General features: G+C 30.8%; 1 protein-coding gene across 4 annotated transcripts in view; it reads right to left on the bottom strand.

Annotated features, from left to right (window-relative positions):
- The window catches only part of LOC113382858 (lachesin-like), a 589,134-nt gene that overhangs the window by 507,256 nt on the left and 66,110 nt on the right, over window positions 1–15,768 (bottom strand). For all 4 annotated transcript variants that reach the window (XM_026621105.1, XM_026621106.1, XM_026621107.1 and 1 more), the window contains exon 3: window positions 12,998–13,119. In XM_026621105.1, the coding sequence (XP_026476890.1) occupies window positions 12,998–13,119 (122 nt within the window). The remainder of the gene's footprint in view (window positions 1–12,997; window positions 13,120–15,768) is intronic.

Raw genomic sequence — 15,768 nt, 5'->3', positions numbered from 1 at the left:
GTTTATATATGAAAGAAAAAATTGTTATGTATATTTTATCGCCTGTGAAAAGCTATTTCTAAAATATGAGCTGAACCTTTGCCAAGATTAAAAACCATCTGTATCTACAAAGTTTTTCTAAAAATTTTCTCGAGCTCGATCGAGCGATAAATAGCATTATTGGTGCAGTAATAGGTGTAAATAATTTACCATGAGGCGTTTATGTAAAGGTAAAGGAATCGATAAAATATGCATCGTTGAGAGATTTATAGTATACTTTAAGTGGAAAATATCTAACACTGTATGAGCAAAATGTTGTTGGGAATATGATATCTGAGAGTTTAAAGTGAATATCAATTTATTAGGTTTTACATTGATTTGGAAAAAAATCATTTGAGCTTATTTTCTCTAGAAACTTGTTTTATGAATTGATTAGGTACCTACTGATATTAGTTTTCCAATTATTCACAAACTTTTCAATATTCCCATCGCATTCTATTTGTGTTCCAAGTTCTGTAACTCAATTCTCTCGAGCATAATTTTCAGTTTATCGCAAATATGAAGCAAAATGCAAATCAAGCTTATTATCTGTATTGACTAATTTACATCAAAGTTGCATCGGTTGTTATTACAAAAACAATTATCTTGCCATCCGTATAAATTAAAAGCAATATTTGTGCTTGGTAACCATATTAGCATATTATCGTTTGCTCTGAATATTAGCTAAACATTAGTAATTATATGTCGATGTGCAATCGCTAATTTGGGTAGTGTATTATTGTATGTTGTGTTTGTTTATTATTGGCAGCTATCGATAATAACATGATCAAGAATGATATCTATATTATTAATATAGTTAATCAAAATCGTGACCCAAAATTTAAAGTTGGTAGAATCAATTCTTCTCGAGATATGCAGGGTTGAAGGCTCAAAATTATTTAAATAAATAGTATGTTCTCAAAATTTTTTTGCAAATTTTATGAAACTTGACACACATTGTTAATATATTTCATCAAAATTGTGACAAAAATTTGAAGGTAATAGGTGCAATTGTTCTCGAGATATGTGAAGTTGATGGAAACATACTATTTGTTTAAATAGTATCAGGCGCAGGCCCATCAACCTCCTATATCTCGAAATTGCATTCAAGAAATTTTTCAGAAAATTCACAGATTGAATAGGATAAATAAATATTTTCTCCTAATTTTATGTATTTTTCTCATTTTGATACGGAGCCCCTGTATTTGAAGGAATTTCAATTAAATTATCAAATTTTCGACCAAATCTCCATCTACCTCAACTAACTACAGGTTGTACAGGTGTTGTTGGCTGGTTTCATTACACGATTATTTAGTGTGCAATGAAACTCAAATGAGCATAGCCATATAGTCAAAGTGTTTGGAAATGTGGGGCTATAAACTGCAAAGATACGACAAGTCATTGAAAACTCCAAACTACGTTTACAACAGATCGTAAATTGTTTCAGAGTACTCGTTAGGGATAAATAATCAATCACAAAATGTAAAGCTATTAGGATAAATATTTATTTTGTATGAAATTTTATTTTTCATCTACAGTTTTTTCTTTATTATTGTATCAAGTAACTCATTAACTAACCATTTTCAAGTTTTGAAAATTGTATACAGTATATAATTTTTCAATTTTTTTTATAATACTCAGAAAACGATTGTGTGTAAAAATTCTTACAAAAATGTATAATCTACACTTTTTATGTAAATATCACTTAAAATTAATTCTATGTGCTTGATCGCTTCTCATAATTGAAAAACAGTTATTTTTATAGAATGTGATATTTTTTATATATAAACCCTACGTGGTGATCACACCAATAATCTCTTTATTACCATTCCAATAGCCAAATCAATTTTCTCTTCCCGCTCCAGCCAAACTTTTTCCTGCCCGAAAGTAAAAGATGTGCAAAACTTCTAATTATTGCCATGATATGCCATCTTAAGCATGAACCCAATTAATTTAAAAATTAAAACCATTTATTACTTCAAACTAGTCTAGGTGATAATCGAACAGATAATCTCACCATTGACATTCCAAAAATCAAATCAATTTTCTCTTTGTACTACGACCAAACTTCTTCCTTCCGGAAACAAAAGGAGCACAGCAACTTCTAATTATTGTAATGCCCTAAGACATCTTGAATATGTACCAAAATGAGTAAACTATTAATTAAATTTATTAAAATATTAAGATTTTACACAAGACTAGGTGGTAATCTCTCAATTGCCTTTCCAATTGCAGATCAATTTTCTCTTTGTGCTCCAACCAAAGTTCTTCCTTTCGGAAATAAAAACAGCACAAAAACTTCTGATTATTGCTATGCATAAAATCATATTAAATATGTACCAAGTAGTTAAAAAATATTAAGATCAAACTAGTCGGCGTGATTATCTCTCTATTACCATTCCAATACCCAAATCAATTTTCTCTTCCTACACCATCCCACCAAAGTTTTCTCTACCCGGAAACAAAAGAAGTGCAAAACTTCTAATTATTACCATATCTTATGTCATCTTAAATATATGAAGTCCATAACTAACAAACAAGTACTAAACAGACCAAAGTTCTTGTAGAAGTAGAAGTATTCGCTGGTGAGATACCGTCCGAGAAGCCGTTGTACGGACAAACGTACACATTATCTTAACAAAGTTAGATTAGATCACGACTCTGGGACAGCGGCTGGGAAGTCTACATCTACAAGGCACTTCGACCGAACATTCTGGTTACACGTAATGCGATCTTGCCGGGTGAGAAATACAAACCGACAGAAAGGAAAAGATATGTAAAAAGTTTCCAATACAACGTGGTGGGTAACGTGTCCGGTTTTTGTTGTATGTTGAGGTTGTTGTTGATTTCACAACGATGAGTAACTTTTTCATATTCATATTGACATTATTATTTATTATTAAGTATACTAGCGTTGTAAAAGTAACTAGCTGTAAGTGGAATTCTGTCTTAAGGCAATTAGGGCATCGTGCCTTAAGGCAAATTGCTGGAACTTCCCGTACCAAAAATTATTTTTTTTTTTTAAAACGATTAACATTTTAACAAAAAAAATTACTTTGAAAAAATAAGATTTTTGAGAAACTATAAATTGGACAAAAAATTAGTTTTTTTTGAAAAAAAAAATTTTTTAAAAAAAATTTTTTTTTAAAAAATTTTTTTTTTAAATTTTTTTTTTTTTTGAAATAAAAAATTTTTTTCTTTATTTTGACATATTGTGGAAGATCTGAACTTTTTTTCAAAGCAATCGTACTGCTTCAACTACATAGGGACAAAATATAAAGCGCGTAAGCGCCGCGTCGCTGTCTAACGCATAAGCATTGGTACGGAACCGATAGGAATGTTAACAAAATGTATACTTATTGTTAAAATCTCTATAAAATGTCTGATAATTTGATGTGCATATGTCTAATGATCATTTTTGACCGCCAAATGGCTCATTTTTTTACTTTTTCCTCTATATCTCCGAAACCGCTGGACCTACCTTCATGAAAGTTGTATCGATTCTTCATCTTGTCAATACAAATAAAATGTTTTTGAATTATTGAAATCGGACGCTCCGTTCTCTTAAAAACTGAGTTACCGTTTTCGGAACTTTTTGCCCCGTATCTTCGGAACGGCTTGACCTGCCTTTGCCAAAAACTAATCAGCACGTCTCCTTATCAATACGGATCGAATGTTTTTTGAATTATTCAAATCGGTTTATTCTTGTTCCCGAAATCGTCGACGAAAATTTGTATCCGCACATACATACACACACATACATACATACATACATACACACACACATACACACACACACACACACACACATACATCCATTTTTTCTAAGGTATGCCAAAATGTTCAGAAACCTCTGAAACGTAAAGATATATAAAAATTTTCATTTTCGATTTTTTTGCGATTACTATAACTTGCCCTACGGGAAGTTAAAAAGAATGTTTAAAATTTTTAATATGTTCTGGTATCATGGTTTGATTTTGTCATGGATTTTTTGAGTTATTATCATGTTGTTTTAGTCGTTTTATTAAATTCTGTCCAGTTTCACATATGTAAATGAAATCAGAATCATTGCATTTTAATTTATAGACAATATTTGATGTCGTTCTAAACTAGTGGGTGATTTGAGGTTGGAAAAAAGAGAGCTAAGGGTTAAGTCTATGTTACAAATTAATCTTAAGTCGACCTTGTGGAACAGTTTTTACCAAATGGGAAAGAATTCTTTAATGAACGGGAGACAAACAATGCCAATAATGTTATTGTCTTTGGAGATTTTGGTTGAAGAAGAAGAGGTATTAATGTTATTATTGAGAAATTTGAGTCTATTGTTCGTGACAGAGTTTATGAGATTAGAAGGATAAGAGTTATTGATAAGTGTTGTGTGGATTAACGATAAATTAGCAGACCAAAATTCATTCAACTAGTCTTGCAACTACTACTTGACCTATTAGTTTATCAGTGTAACAGTATATCTGTCTTAGTTTCCAGTTTTACTTTTTACGTCATTACCTGTTTACCTGCCAAACTGTCTACCTCTCTACATTTCTAAATGTTTATCAGTTAGAACTGCCTACCTGCTTACCAATCTACTATTCTACCTGTTTGTCTACCTGGTTACTTGTACCTCTATATGCCAATAATTCTATTTGTATTTGACTCAATGATATGTATTTGTAAAGTTCATATTTGATTAACAAATATCAATTTTTTCAATTTTTTTCTGTACCTCCAAAAGTGCAGGACTTGCCTTCGCAAAAATGTAACCAATATTGTTATTCCATCAACTGGATAAAAATTTAATTAATATGGTTAAATAAGAAAAACCCTTATTAAATTTCTTTCGTACTACTATACCTAGAATTTTTACCCATTCAATGTGATGTTTTGTGCAACAATTACTATTCGTTTCACGAGCGCGCAAATAGAACGCGTATCAAGTGTGTATGGCTGTGACAGTATCATTAAACTCGTTTCTTATCTCGTTTAAGACGAAATACTTGTAACAAAACGCAATTGAAAGCTACACACCCCCTTCACACTCATTTCTTTAGTTAGAAACAAGAGACAGACAATAGATTATTGATAGGTATATTTTATATTTTTATTAAGAAATATCAGTTAGTAGTTCATAAAACCAATTTCTGCGTTTAACAACTACTTTAAAGCTCATGATTTTGTCAAAAAATCCGATTTCCTAAATTAAAATTATTGGGGTTTCCAGACATTCTGACTTATTTCACCAGAAAGTTGGACAAAAATATGTAAGTAAAATAAATTTGTTGCTTCTTCGAAGTTTTAATAAAATTTGATAAAGGTCTCAGTAAACGGTATTAGTTTTGCGATACGATTCGCTAAGACGTTTCTTTAGTGTTGTGAGAAGTACAACATTTTTTGTCCAAGTTTCCGCCCAAAATTATGACTACATGGGAATGAAAATCTGGAGATGTATATCTACTGAAATTGCTAAGAACTAATTTTTGCAGTTTTTATCAAGATAATTATCACCGCTATTTCTAGATTCCTATCTACATCCAGTTGCTATTTTACTCCACAACACTGTTTTCATTTTGTTTTAACAATTCAATTTTTGCTAAAGTTTCTCCAGTTTTTTCTATAATTCCGAGCGGCGCGAACAAACTGAATTTATTTCACTCCACGATGTACTTATTTGCCAACTTATTGCTTTTGCATTTTCTGAATAATTGATTTTTTCTGTTATACTTTTTATATTTTTTTCTGTAAGTTTTTGCTTTTGTTTTCCACTTTTCTCGGCGTTGGTTCTTTCAGAAGAGAGGCAAGTCGGCGAAGTGTACTTTAATAACTATTCGAAGTGTAGCGCTGCCGAGATGAATTATTCTAGTTAAATGATCGCGGAATATGAGATGCAAGCTGTTTTATTGCGATAATAAAGATTTTCATATTCTTTATGATTTTCATGCTTGACATTCATTTGATTTGATAGTAAATGTAAACGGTTAAAGGAATTATTTTCAGTTCGAGCAGAGGAACTAATAGATAATTCTAAATAAATGCATCATAAAAGTATGCATGGACAAATAAATATTATAATGAAATAAAAAGAGAAATATTTTATGTAATTATGTAATTATTATTGTATATATTATATACAATAATAAAAAATTGTATAATTAACTTCCTGTAGGGCAAGTTATAGTAATCGCAAAAAATCTAAAATGAAAATTTTTATATGTCTTTACGTTTCAAAACCTTCTGAACATTTTGGCATACCTTAGAAAAAATAGATGTATGTGTGTGTGCGTGTGTGTATCTGTGTGTGCGAGTATGTGTGTGTTCGGATACAAATTTTCGTGACGATTTCGGGAACACGGATGAAGCGATTTGAATAATTTAAAAAGCATTCGATTCGTATTGATCAAAAGACGTGCTGATTATTTTTTGGCAAAGGCAGGTCTAGACATTCCGAAGATATGGGGCAAAAAGTGCCAAAAACGGTAACTCAGTTTTTAAGAGAACGAAGCGTCCGATTTGAATATTTCAAAAAACATTTTACTTGTATTAACAAGATTGAGAACTGATCATGTAGCGATTTCGGAGATCTAGTAAAAAAAGTAAAAAAAAACATTTGGCGGTCAAAAATAATCATTATACATATGCACATCAAATTATCAGATATTTTATAGAGATTTTAACAATAAGTATAAATTTTGTTCACATTCCTATGGGTTCCGTTTTCAAATTTTTCTTGAAAAAAAGTAGTTTTTGTCAGAAATTTATAGTTTCTCAAAAATCTAATTTTTTCAGAGTATTTTTTTTTCAAAAATGTTAATCTTTTTTAAAAAAAAATAATTTTTGGTACGGAAAGTTCTAGCAATTTGCCTTAAGGCACGATGCCATGCGCCCCATTAGTTTTAATGGTAATTTGGAAGTTGCATAAGAGAGAATTTGGTAATTAACATTGTTCAAATTTGAATAAACCAAAATAAATTTTAATTATTCTTCTCACTTATTATTATAGTTTTCGCTGATTTATATTTTATATTTGAAGAACAAATGTTGCAAAAAACAATATTTATTTTTCCCAGCGATTCCTTTACCCGGTTAATCCAGATCGAATTTATATGTATTATATATCAAAAGTCTAGAACGTATATATTCAAAATTTGTAACATATGTATTTTCTAGGTGTCATGATTTATATATTATCTTTTCGAAAGCAAACAGTCGAGCGTGCGCCCTGAATAACAAATCTAATTCCAAGAGCTATCTCGGCATTACACCAGTATAGGTGGAATTTCGTTGTTTAACTTTTTCTCCTGCCGAGATTTTTGTACAGTTCTCTCTGTTTGCGGGAATACGCTTTTTACGATCGAAGCTTACGAAATCGCTTCATTGGCATTATAAAACCAAAGGTTTGGTCCTTTTTTGTATCGAGTGCTCGTATTGAACAACAAAGGAGGGGCTATAAATATATTTTACACGATGCTGATATTTGTTATTTTTTGACATAGTCAAATATGGAACAAACAATCGAACTACAATAATAGTAATTACTATAATCTAATATCAAGTAGTTATAAGTTTGAATACAACAGACATTAGCGTGAATCAATTGGATAGATGGCTCAGGGTAAATAATCTATGTTAGCCAGTAAAAAAAGGTCACGAACGCTAGATATTATATAAATTTTATGTAATAAATATAAATCGAAATTAATGCAAGATTTGGGACAATTATGACTTAAATCTCTACAACCTGTGGCAAAAAATTCTGACAACATAAACACATAAATACACACAAACTTTTTTCAATATTTGATCCAAACGGTTGAAGATTACTTGAAACGTTAGAAAAATATTAAATCAGCAAATAAAAAATAAACTTCTACTAAATCGATATGATATTATTAAATCAATTAGCAATTTTGCAGATTTTTCTTTAAATTTTTTTTTTGTCAAAATTCTTGCCTTTGTAGATATAATAGTTGTTATGATGTTGCTCTTTTAGAGCTTTTATTTAAAACATAGTTTCAAAGTATCATTACTTCAGCACATTTTGTTCTTACAGCGTCAACTTTACACGAAGCTTGTCAGTTATTATAACTGCTCACGATATTATACCCAGTTACACAGCATTTTCTGACGTTGTAAAATCTTCACTTTTAATAATATTTTTCTGCAACATCAATCACCATATATATATATATATATATATATATATATATATATATATATATATATAATAGTAGAATTTTTTATTACGAGTGTTTCTGTGGTATGTTGCTAAAACAGAAAAGCAAAGTTGGAAAAGTGCTATTCGTTCTGAAGGGTATTAAGTTCTAATTAAATGATTATCTAGCTAAAAAGGTTCCGGAGTCCTCCGGTTCCGGAAGCTTTTAGACTTATCTACATTGGTGACGGTCAAAATAACAAAATTTTGCTTGGCATTACCTGAGATTTAAAATAGATTATAGTAGATGTTTTAATGGATTTGTTCGAATTCACCATTTTACTATTATCGTTGTCTTGAAAGTACTGTAGCAATAAAAATTTCACTGGTTTAAAATTAGAGGCATAAAACATAAAACAATTAATTGCTGTAACTTTTGACAATATTCGTGTAATTTTTATTCAAAATCGTGAATCTACAAAAATAATAATTAGTTATAAATATGTTTTACACGATGATAAAAATTATAATTCTTGGACATAGATAAATATTAAGCAATAAAAAAATTTAATTAGTTTAAAATAATAATACCATAAAGCTCTATAATACCATAAAGTTTAACATTCAACATTTGCTGTAATCAATTGTTGAATGACGAATAAATTTAATTGGTTTGTTGGTCTATTTTAGTATCACGGATACATAATCAACTTAAGCCCTGGCCATCAAATATAGCTCATATTCTGACATTTAATTTTTTTTAAATCTCATGTAAGTTTCGAATTCGAAATGTCTCGTCGACATATATTTTAATGCTAAAACCAATGAGCTTTAAACCACGAACGAAATCCGGGAATTAATTACATTCGTAATTAAATTCTCCGAGTTGTATTTAAATTGTGTTTAAATCATAATACTCGAGACGGAGCTAAAAACTTTACAAAACCGCTGGGAAAAAATGAATAAGATATCAGCAGAAATCGTCGCTACGAGTCGGATTTAATACTTTCGGACACTTTTTTGAACTCGAATTTATTTTACATTAGAGAATAATTTTGTTGAAATCTTTGGTAATAAAAATCGTCTTTTTAATGTATATTTTAATCAATTATAAAAGGACAGTAAAATTTATCGTACTATAAATTGGCAACCGTATCGAAAGCAAATTACGTCCGTTGATTTCGTTCCCCGGCAGATGCACCCACTAAAACTTAACGAACGCGCGCTCCAGAATCGTAGAATAAGTTTTTCTAGCGTTTTTCCGGAAAACACAGATCGGCTCGGAACGCAGAGGGCAAAAGGGAAAACACCATTTGCGGCAGTCTATTAAAAAGCCATCAAATCGTCAGTAAACCCCGAAGCTTTATGCACATACGAATAGCGAACTCTACTCTCCGTCTCTCGGTCTCTGTTCTTAACTGAAAGCTCCAGTTTAGTTGGGACTAATACTGCGCGCTTATCGTTAAGAAATCATTCGGCGAGCAGTTATAAACAATTCGAAAAGACTTTGTAGTACACAAGCTGGTAGTAAAAGACATATTTGAAATTTAAATGAAAAAATAGAGTATTTTTGTAGGCAAGGGTCATTCAGCGGCCACCATTTGAAGGGTACCATTTGAAGAGTACCAAGGTCTAATTTGACTTTGAGCAATTATATTGTAAAAACGAATACATTCATATCAAACCAAATTACGCACATGAAACAAACAACTTCTGACTATGTTCAGTAAAACTCCCAGCTAATTGATCATTATACTAAGAATGATCAGCAGCGCTCCATGGTTGTGACGACTAACCGCATGATCCACAATAACCTAAAAATACCCGTAGTGATCTAGACCATTAAAAGCTCTATTTTCAAAGATGGACATGCAAAAGACCCCAAATCGTATTAAGCGGGATAGTTTTAACGGGTTCTATTAAAAATTCTTCTGTCCTCTTGCTCCCCTACTAATAGTACAGTTTCTGGTAGTAAAAAGGAAATTTGCGAAAAGCGTATGCAAAAGAAAATGGCAGAGAAAACGCTTATTTATATCTTTCAATCTGTCGATACGAAACGGATCACAAATAGGCGCATTATTGTCATTTCTCTTTACTCTCCCACCGCTGCCACCATATAGAAAATTCGCGTTTAAGGATTATGTATTTTATGAACGTTCGAGAGCACTTACTGAAGAGATTTTTATGAATGTCGAAACTGGTAATAGTTATAAAAAAGTTCATCTAGGAAATAGAATAGACAGAGTTCATTTTGTTCGCTTTACTGGAGATTAAATGTGCTGTTCGAAGATTTAAAATCGTACGTACATTTTTCATGATGTAACTACATTTCTTACTGATTTAAAATGAGTCGAGAACTAGGCGATTCACTCAAAAAATTAAAACAAATCAAATGTTTGTTGAATTATTGTAATAGAATGTGCTACTATCTCAAAAACTCTAAAACTATAAATTCATTTTTGATTTTTTTGCGATTATACTAATACTATAACTATATGTATATACTTTAATCTTAAATTACAAATATGGAGTTCCCACAACTCGAATCATTTTTATTACATATCGACTAGCATATCCAATTACAAACGTATGAACCGAGAATAGTTGTTTATTCTAGAAAATATTAGAAAATACATTTCTCACTTTCTCATTTATACAATAATCGTTTCTAACATTTATTGAGTAAGCCGTGAAAGAAACTGGATTCTCGTTAGATTTCATCGTCCGACTTCGCCGGCACTTCAGGACATGCAGGATCTCGACCAACACAATCTCAAATATTAAATGAAATAGGAACGAAGTCGGTGGAAATAATAGTAGAATATGAAATTGAAATATTATTTAAACCAGTTACCAAGAAATAGCTCCGAAGGTTCATTACCAAACAACTAATCAGCACCATGACCAACTGGTATCTAGGTTTTCAAAATCGGTTCTGGGTTTTTGTGAAACAAGGACCATATATTTTGCACTTTCCAAGAAATTCTAAAGAAACTGCTGCTCTAGATATACATAAATTCATGTTTTGATGTCGATTCTAAAGGATTTTAATTCGAAATTTTTGTAAAAAAAAAAACAAACTTATTTTATGTACTCTGTACAAGCATGAACTATAATTGGGATGCTTTCTAGTAAAGTTGGGCTAGTAAATACTTAACAAAAGTTCATAAAACACTGAGAACAGGTTTGATTGCTAGTCAAATAATAGTTATATTAAAAATGATTTTATATTATGTATTTTTTCCTTTATCACAAGCTCTGTATCTATTACCTATGTACACACGTACAGGATATGCTATGTCCGCGAAATAAAATACGATATCGATTCCAATTTGCTAGAAAATATATCTTTTGAAACTGCACCTGCAATTTATTATAAATTGAGAAGTTATTGATGTGCCGTGAATAACTGTGCATTGCTTGAACTTCGTAAATACATTTGAAATTTTATAACGATCGCTCTCAAAGAAAAATTTAATCACGCTTATAGGTAGAAATATATGTATCTCGAATAACGCAATTAAATTTATTACAAATAAAATAGAAAAATACTTGTCGTATAGATTCAAAGGATATTTGATAAAATGTTAAAGTGTGTTATATATGGGTTTTAATTCTCTGATAAAGTAGACGGTAACAGAGGGTTGTCATGGCAACGCTTTGTTACGCTTCCTTCTTCATATAAATTGATACTAATACTAATTGAATTTTTTAAACACTAATTGGCATTTTGACAGTTTTCTCACAAACCAGTTTAGTTTTGCAATATAAAATAGTTCCAATTATAAAAAATTGTAGTTATGATTGCAAGCATAAATTTGTAATAAAGTATATTTTTGTACTGGTTTTTGTCCAATATCTGATTCCTTGCAGATGTGCAGTTTCAAATAAAAACTGCAATTAATTCCGGCTTAGTTATGACTTATTTCAAGTATAAATATCTGCTCGTTATTTTTCAAATAATTATAAAAATTGCATAGACTATAATTTCTATCTCATGATGGTGCATCGTGCAATACCTTTAAGTGCGTTCTTACATCTCATAATTAATTGCAACGTCTCTGGCTATAATAACATTTGCAATGAATTCAACTCGACCGTATTACGGTAATAATTCTTGTTATACATAGAACAAATTACTCTATTCCTTAAATAAGAGGTGACATTACTGCCTTCGTTGCTGTTCTACTTGAACAAGACATTCTGTGTAATATAAATAACATCTTCAATATAATGGCAAGAGTTACGCTTGATAATAATAGTCCAGGCATTTGGTTTTTTCAGTTTTGCCTGAAAGATTTTGAGAAAAGTTTTGAAAATTTGTGGTCTTGTAGATTTCGAATGCTCTTCACGAATTTAAACTTTGCAACCTCAACTTTGAGGTGCTCGTACGTTAAAACTATAGATTTTACAAAAAACTGGTGAACGAAAGAAATACAGGAATTTTTCTCTGGTTTAATTTGTATATATGTATATACTTTTATCGTAGAATGATGAGGAAAGGAGATATTGATGAAAAAAGTTTTTTGACGCCATTTTTCCAATATGGCGGCGCGAACGGCAAACATTCTAGGTGACAAAGTTTAAAGTCGTAAAGAGCACATCAAAATCTAAAGACTACCAATTTTCAAAACTCATTCAATACTTTCTTGGCAATAGCCTTTTTTGCCGATTATCTACCTTTGGCCCAAAAAGTTTGAATAATTTGAACTCATTCATAAATTTAATTTTCCGTTTATACCAGATATTACAAAAACCTTACACAAAAGAATCTATGTCTACAGTAAATATAACGAAACAGTTCCCGAAGGTGTTAAATCTCTCGGCACTTACCTTGTTGTATCAGATAGAAGACGAGCAGGCATCTTAAGGCAAACACGTGGCTGGAATGGGCGGAACAGATGGCACGGCTTCCGTTTGGCGTCATTGCGAACTCTCGACACTTGCAACGGAAACTGAAACGAAAACCGGACATCAGGATATTTAATAATATGAATTGAGAAATATACACATATAGAATCATATAGGTATTTTAGAAACATATATTTAGAAGGATATATATCATAAATTCCAAAAATACTTCGAAATTCTTTTACATATGTTTAAATTTTAGTTAGCGATCAGTGGATCTACAATTGATCAACAAATTTAGAAAATAAATATGAAATGTAATACTTATAAATTATAAATTACAGTTTATCAAAGACATTATATGTGTGAATTTTTAGATTAGAAGATGACATCCACTGCAACTTATAGCTAATCAATATTGATGCAAGTGTCGTCCATGAACAAAATCCATTCGACTATAAGTAGATGTGTATACGAATGTCGTCCATGGACGACATGTTCTGTGTCTTTGTTCAAGATTTTGTCACTGTAAGTTGAACTAGTATTATTTTGATGTTTAGTCTACTAGAAGCGCAATTTTCAATTTTTCAACACATTTTTATTGATTTGAAATATCTTAATATATTGTGCATGGTTCATTCAATAGCACTACTAATGAACAAAATGAAAAGGTTTGAACAAAATTATATTGAACTATATTCAACAAACATGAGTTTGTATGTTCTTGAAACGTGGCCTATTATTCTAAATTTGAGATGCAATCAATTTTTAAAATTTAACAAAACGTCGAGAACATAAATTAGCAAATCAGATTTTCCGATGGAAAAAAAACTCTTTCGAGAAGGAAAAATCAATATCTACATAAAAAAAATATTTACATTAAGTGTAAACATTTTATATAAAAAATCACTTGATTACTTAAATTAAAAGTACAATACTGTCTATTATAAATTTATATTTTTGTGAAATAATTTCACAAATGATTTTCTTTTTTTTATCATTAATATGTATTTCAATTAACTATTAAATTTAAGTAAATTTGTTCCGACTGAAAACAAAACAACAAAATCCCAGTAACCTTTAAACACGATGTGTCCAATTGCACAATTTTCAAACATTTTTAATTTCTTTTGATAATAGTGAATAATGACTAGCCCACGGTTATTTTTGGCGATCTTTTTCGCCTCAATCTGCTATTTGCGTCTGGTTTCTTGTTTAATTGGTGGTAATGGAACTATTAGAAATTATCCTTTTATGATGTCAGTAAGAAAACTGGAAGGTGATCAATATTTGCACATTTGTGGAGGAACTTTGCTCACACCATTTTGGGTATTGACAGCTAAACAATGTGTTGTTAATGAGGCAGCAAATCAGTTGATAAGTAAGTGAGTAATTTCTATATTTAATAATCACAAATCAAAACCTCTACTTTTACTTAAGTTTCATTATGATTTTAATTCAGCATTCAGGCAATCCACAATTCATCTATAACATGTCTTTATCAACTATAATTCTGTTATTTTTTAATAGAATATTATTTTAAATTTTATCTATTTTTTCAGCTGTGGACATTTTAGAATATACGGTGGCTTGGATGTCGATCGAAACAAGTAATATGGATATAGAGGACTTCAGAAATTTGCAGAGAAGAACTGTTAAAAAAGTAGCTGCTCTCGCACCATTGGAACACAGTTCATTTCAATGATGCAGCATTATAAAGTTATATAAAATTATTACGCATTTATTTTATTAATAGATAGATACAGATACTAAATGTATACAGAAACCCTAGTGAACTTAGATAGTCTTGCAAATAAATACATATTTGCCGTAGCGCAATTTTCCACGTATTTTGTACCTAGATACCGATATGTTGAATACTGGCCCAAAAAAAAAACAGAATATTGGCCAACCAAGTACAAGAAAACTAAACCAACTTGTGAAAGACCTGCTGATATCAAATTTTACTGAACAAACAAAGAGCACATTAGTTTTTGGCAAATTTCAAATGTGCTACCTCTGGGTAGCATTTAAATCTAAACACCATGTACTAGTTACCAAATTGACCCAATGCCTTCTTAGTCGGTTCTAGTTATATGAAAACACTTATATTATCTATTTATAAAAATGTTTTTTATTAATTTACAGGTTGAAATGCCTTTTGAAATCAACGAGTATGTGCGTTTTGCCAACGTGCCTTGGATTCATGGTGTAGTTCCTCCTACTGGTGATATTGCTCAGTTGTTTGATACTTGCGTAATGGTAATATTAAAGAAAAATATTTTTTTATAACTAAAATATCAATTGGTTGATTATATTATTAACCCTTAGTCTACGACGGTCTGAATATTTGATTATTTGAATGTCAAATATCAATCTATTACCTAGATCGGTTACGGTTGTGAAATGGACGAACGCGATGAATACGATGAGGATTACGATGAAGATGATGAAGATGAATATCGTAGAAGAAACGTGGATCATAGAAACAGATTAAAATTCGCTGAAGACTCCGATGGTCTGCTAAAGGCGGCGAATGTAACTTTGCTGACGCGTGCCGAGATTGCGCGTTTGCATCTGTCAGAACCAGCCAGCAGAGAACGTGTTTTGGTGGCAGAGATCCCGGAGAGCGAGGTAAAATAAACAGATTTTAATGAAAATATAGTTATTTTATTTAAATTTGCAAACTCCGCTTTTAAGAAGAGACCATATGTTTATATATTTAGTATTGAGCGCGGAGTCAGCAACCCATC

The sequence above is a fragment of the Ctenocephalides felis genome, unplaced genomic scaffold, assembly GCF_003426905.1.
Source record: "Ctenocephalides felis isolate EL2017-DRISC unplaced genomic scaffold, ASM342690v1 CF-g0.4_SCAFFOLD_03570, whole genome shotgun sequence".
Classification (NCBI taxonomy): Eukaryota; Metazoa; Arthropoda; class Insecta; order Siphonaptera; family Pulicidae; genus Ctenocephalides; species Ctenocephalides felis.
The sequence above is the reverse complement of the archived record's forward strand: the minus strand, read 5'-3'. Positions and strand labels throughout refer to the sequence as shown.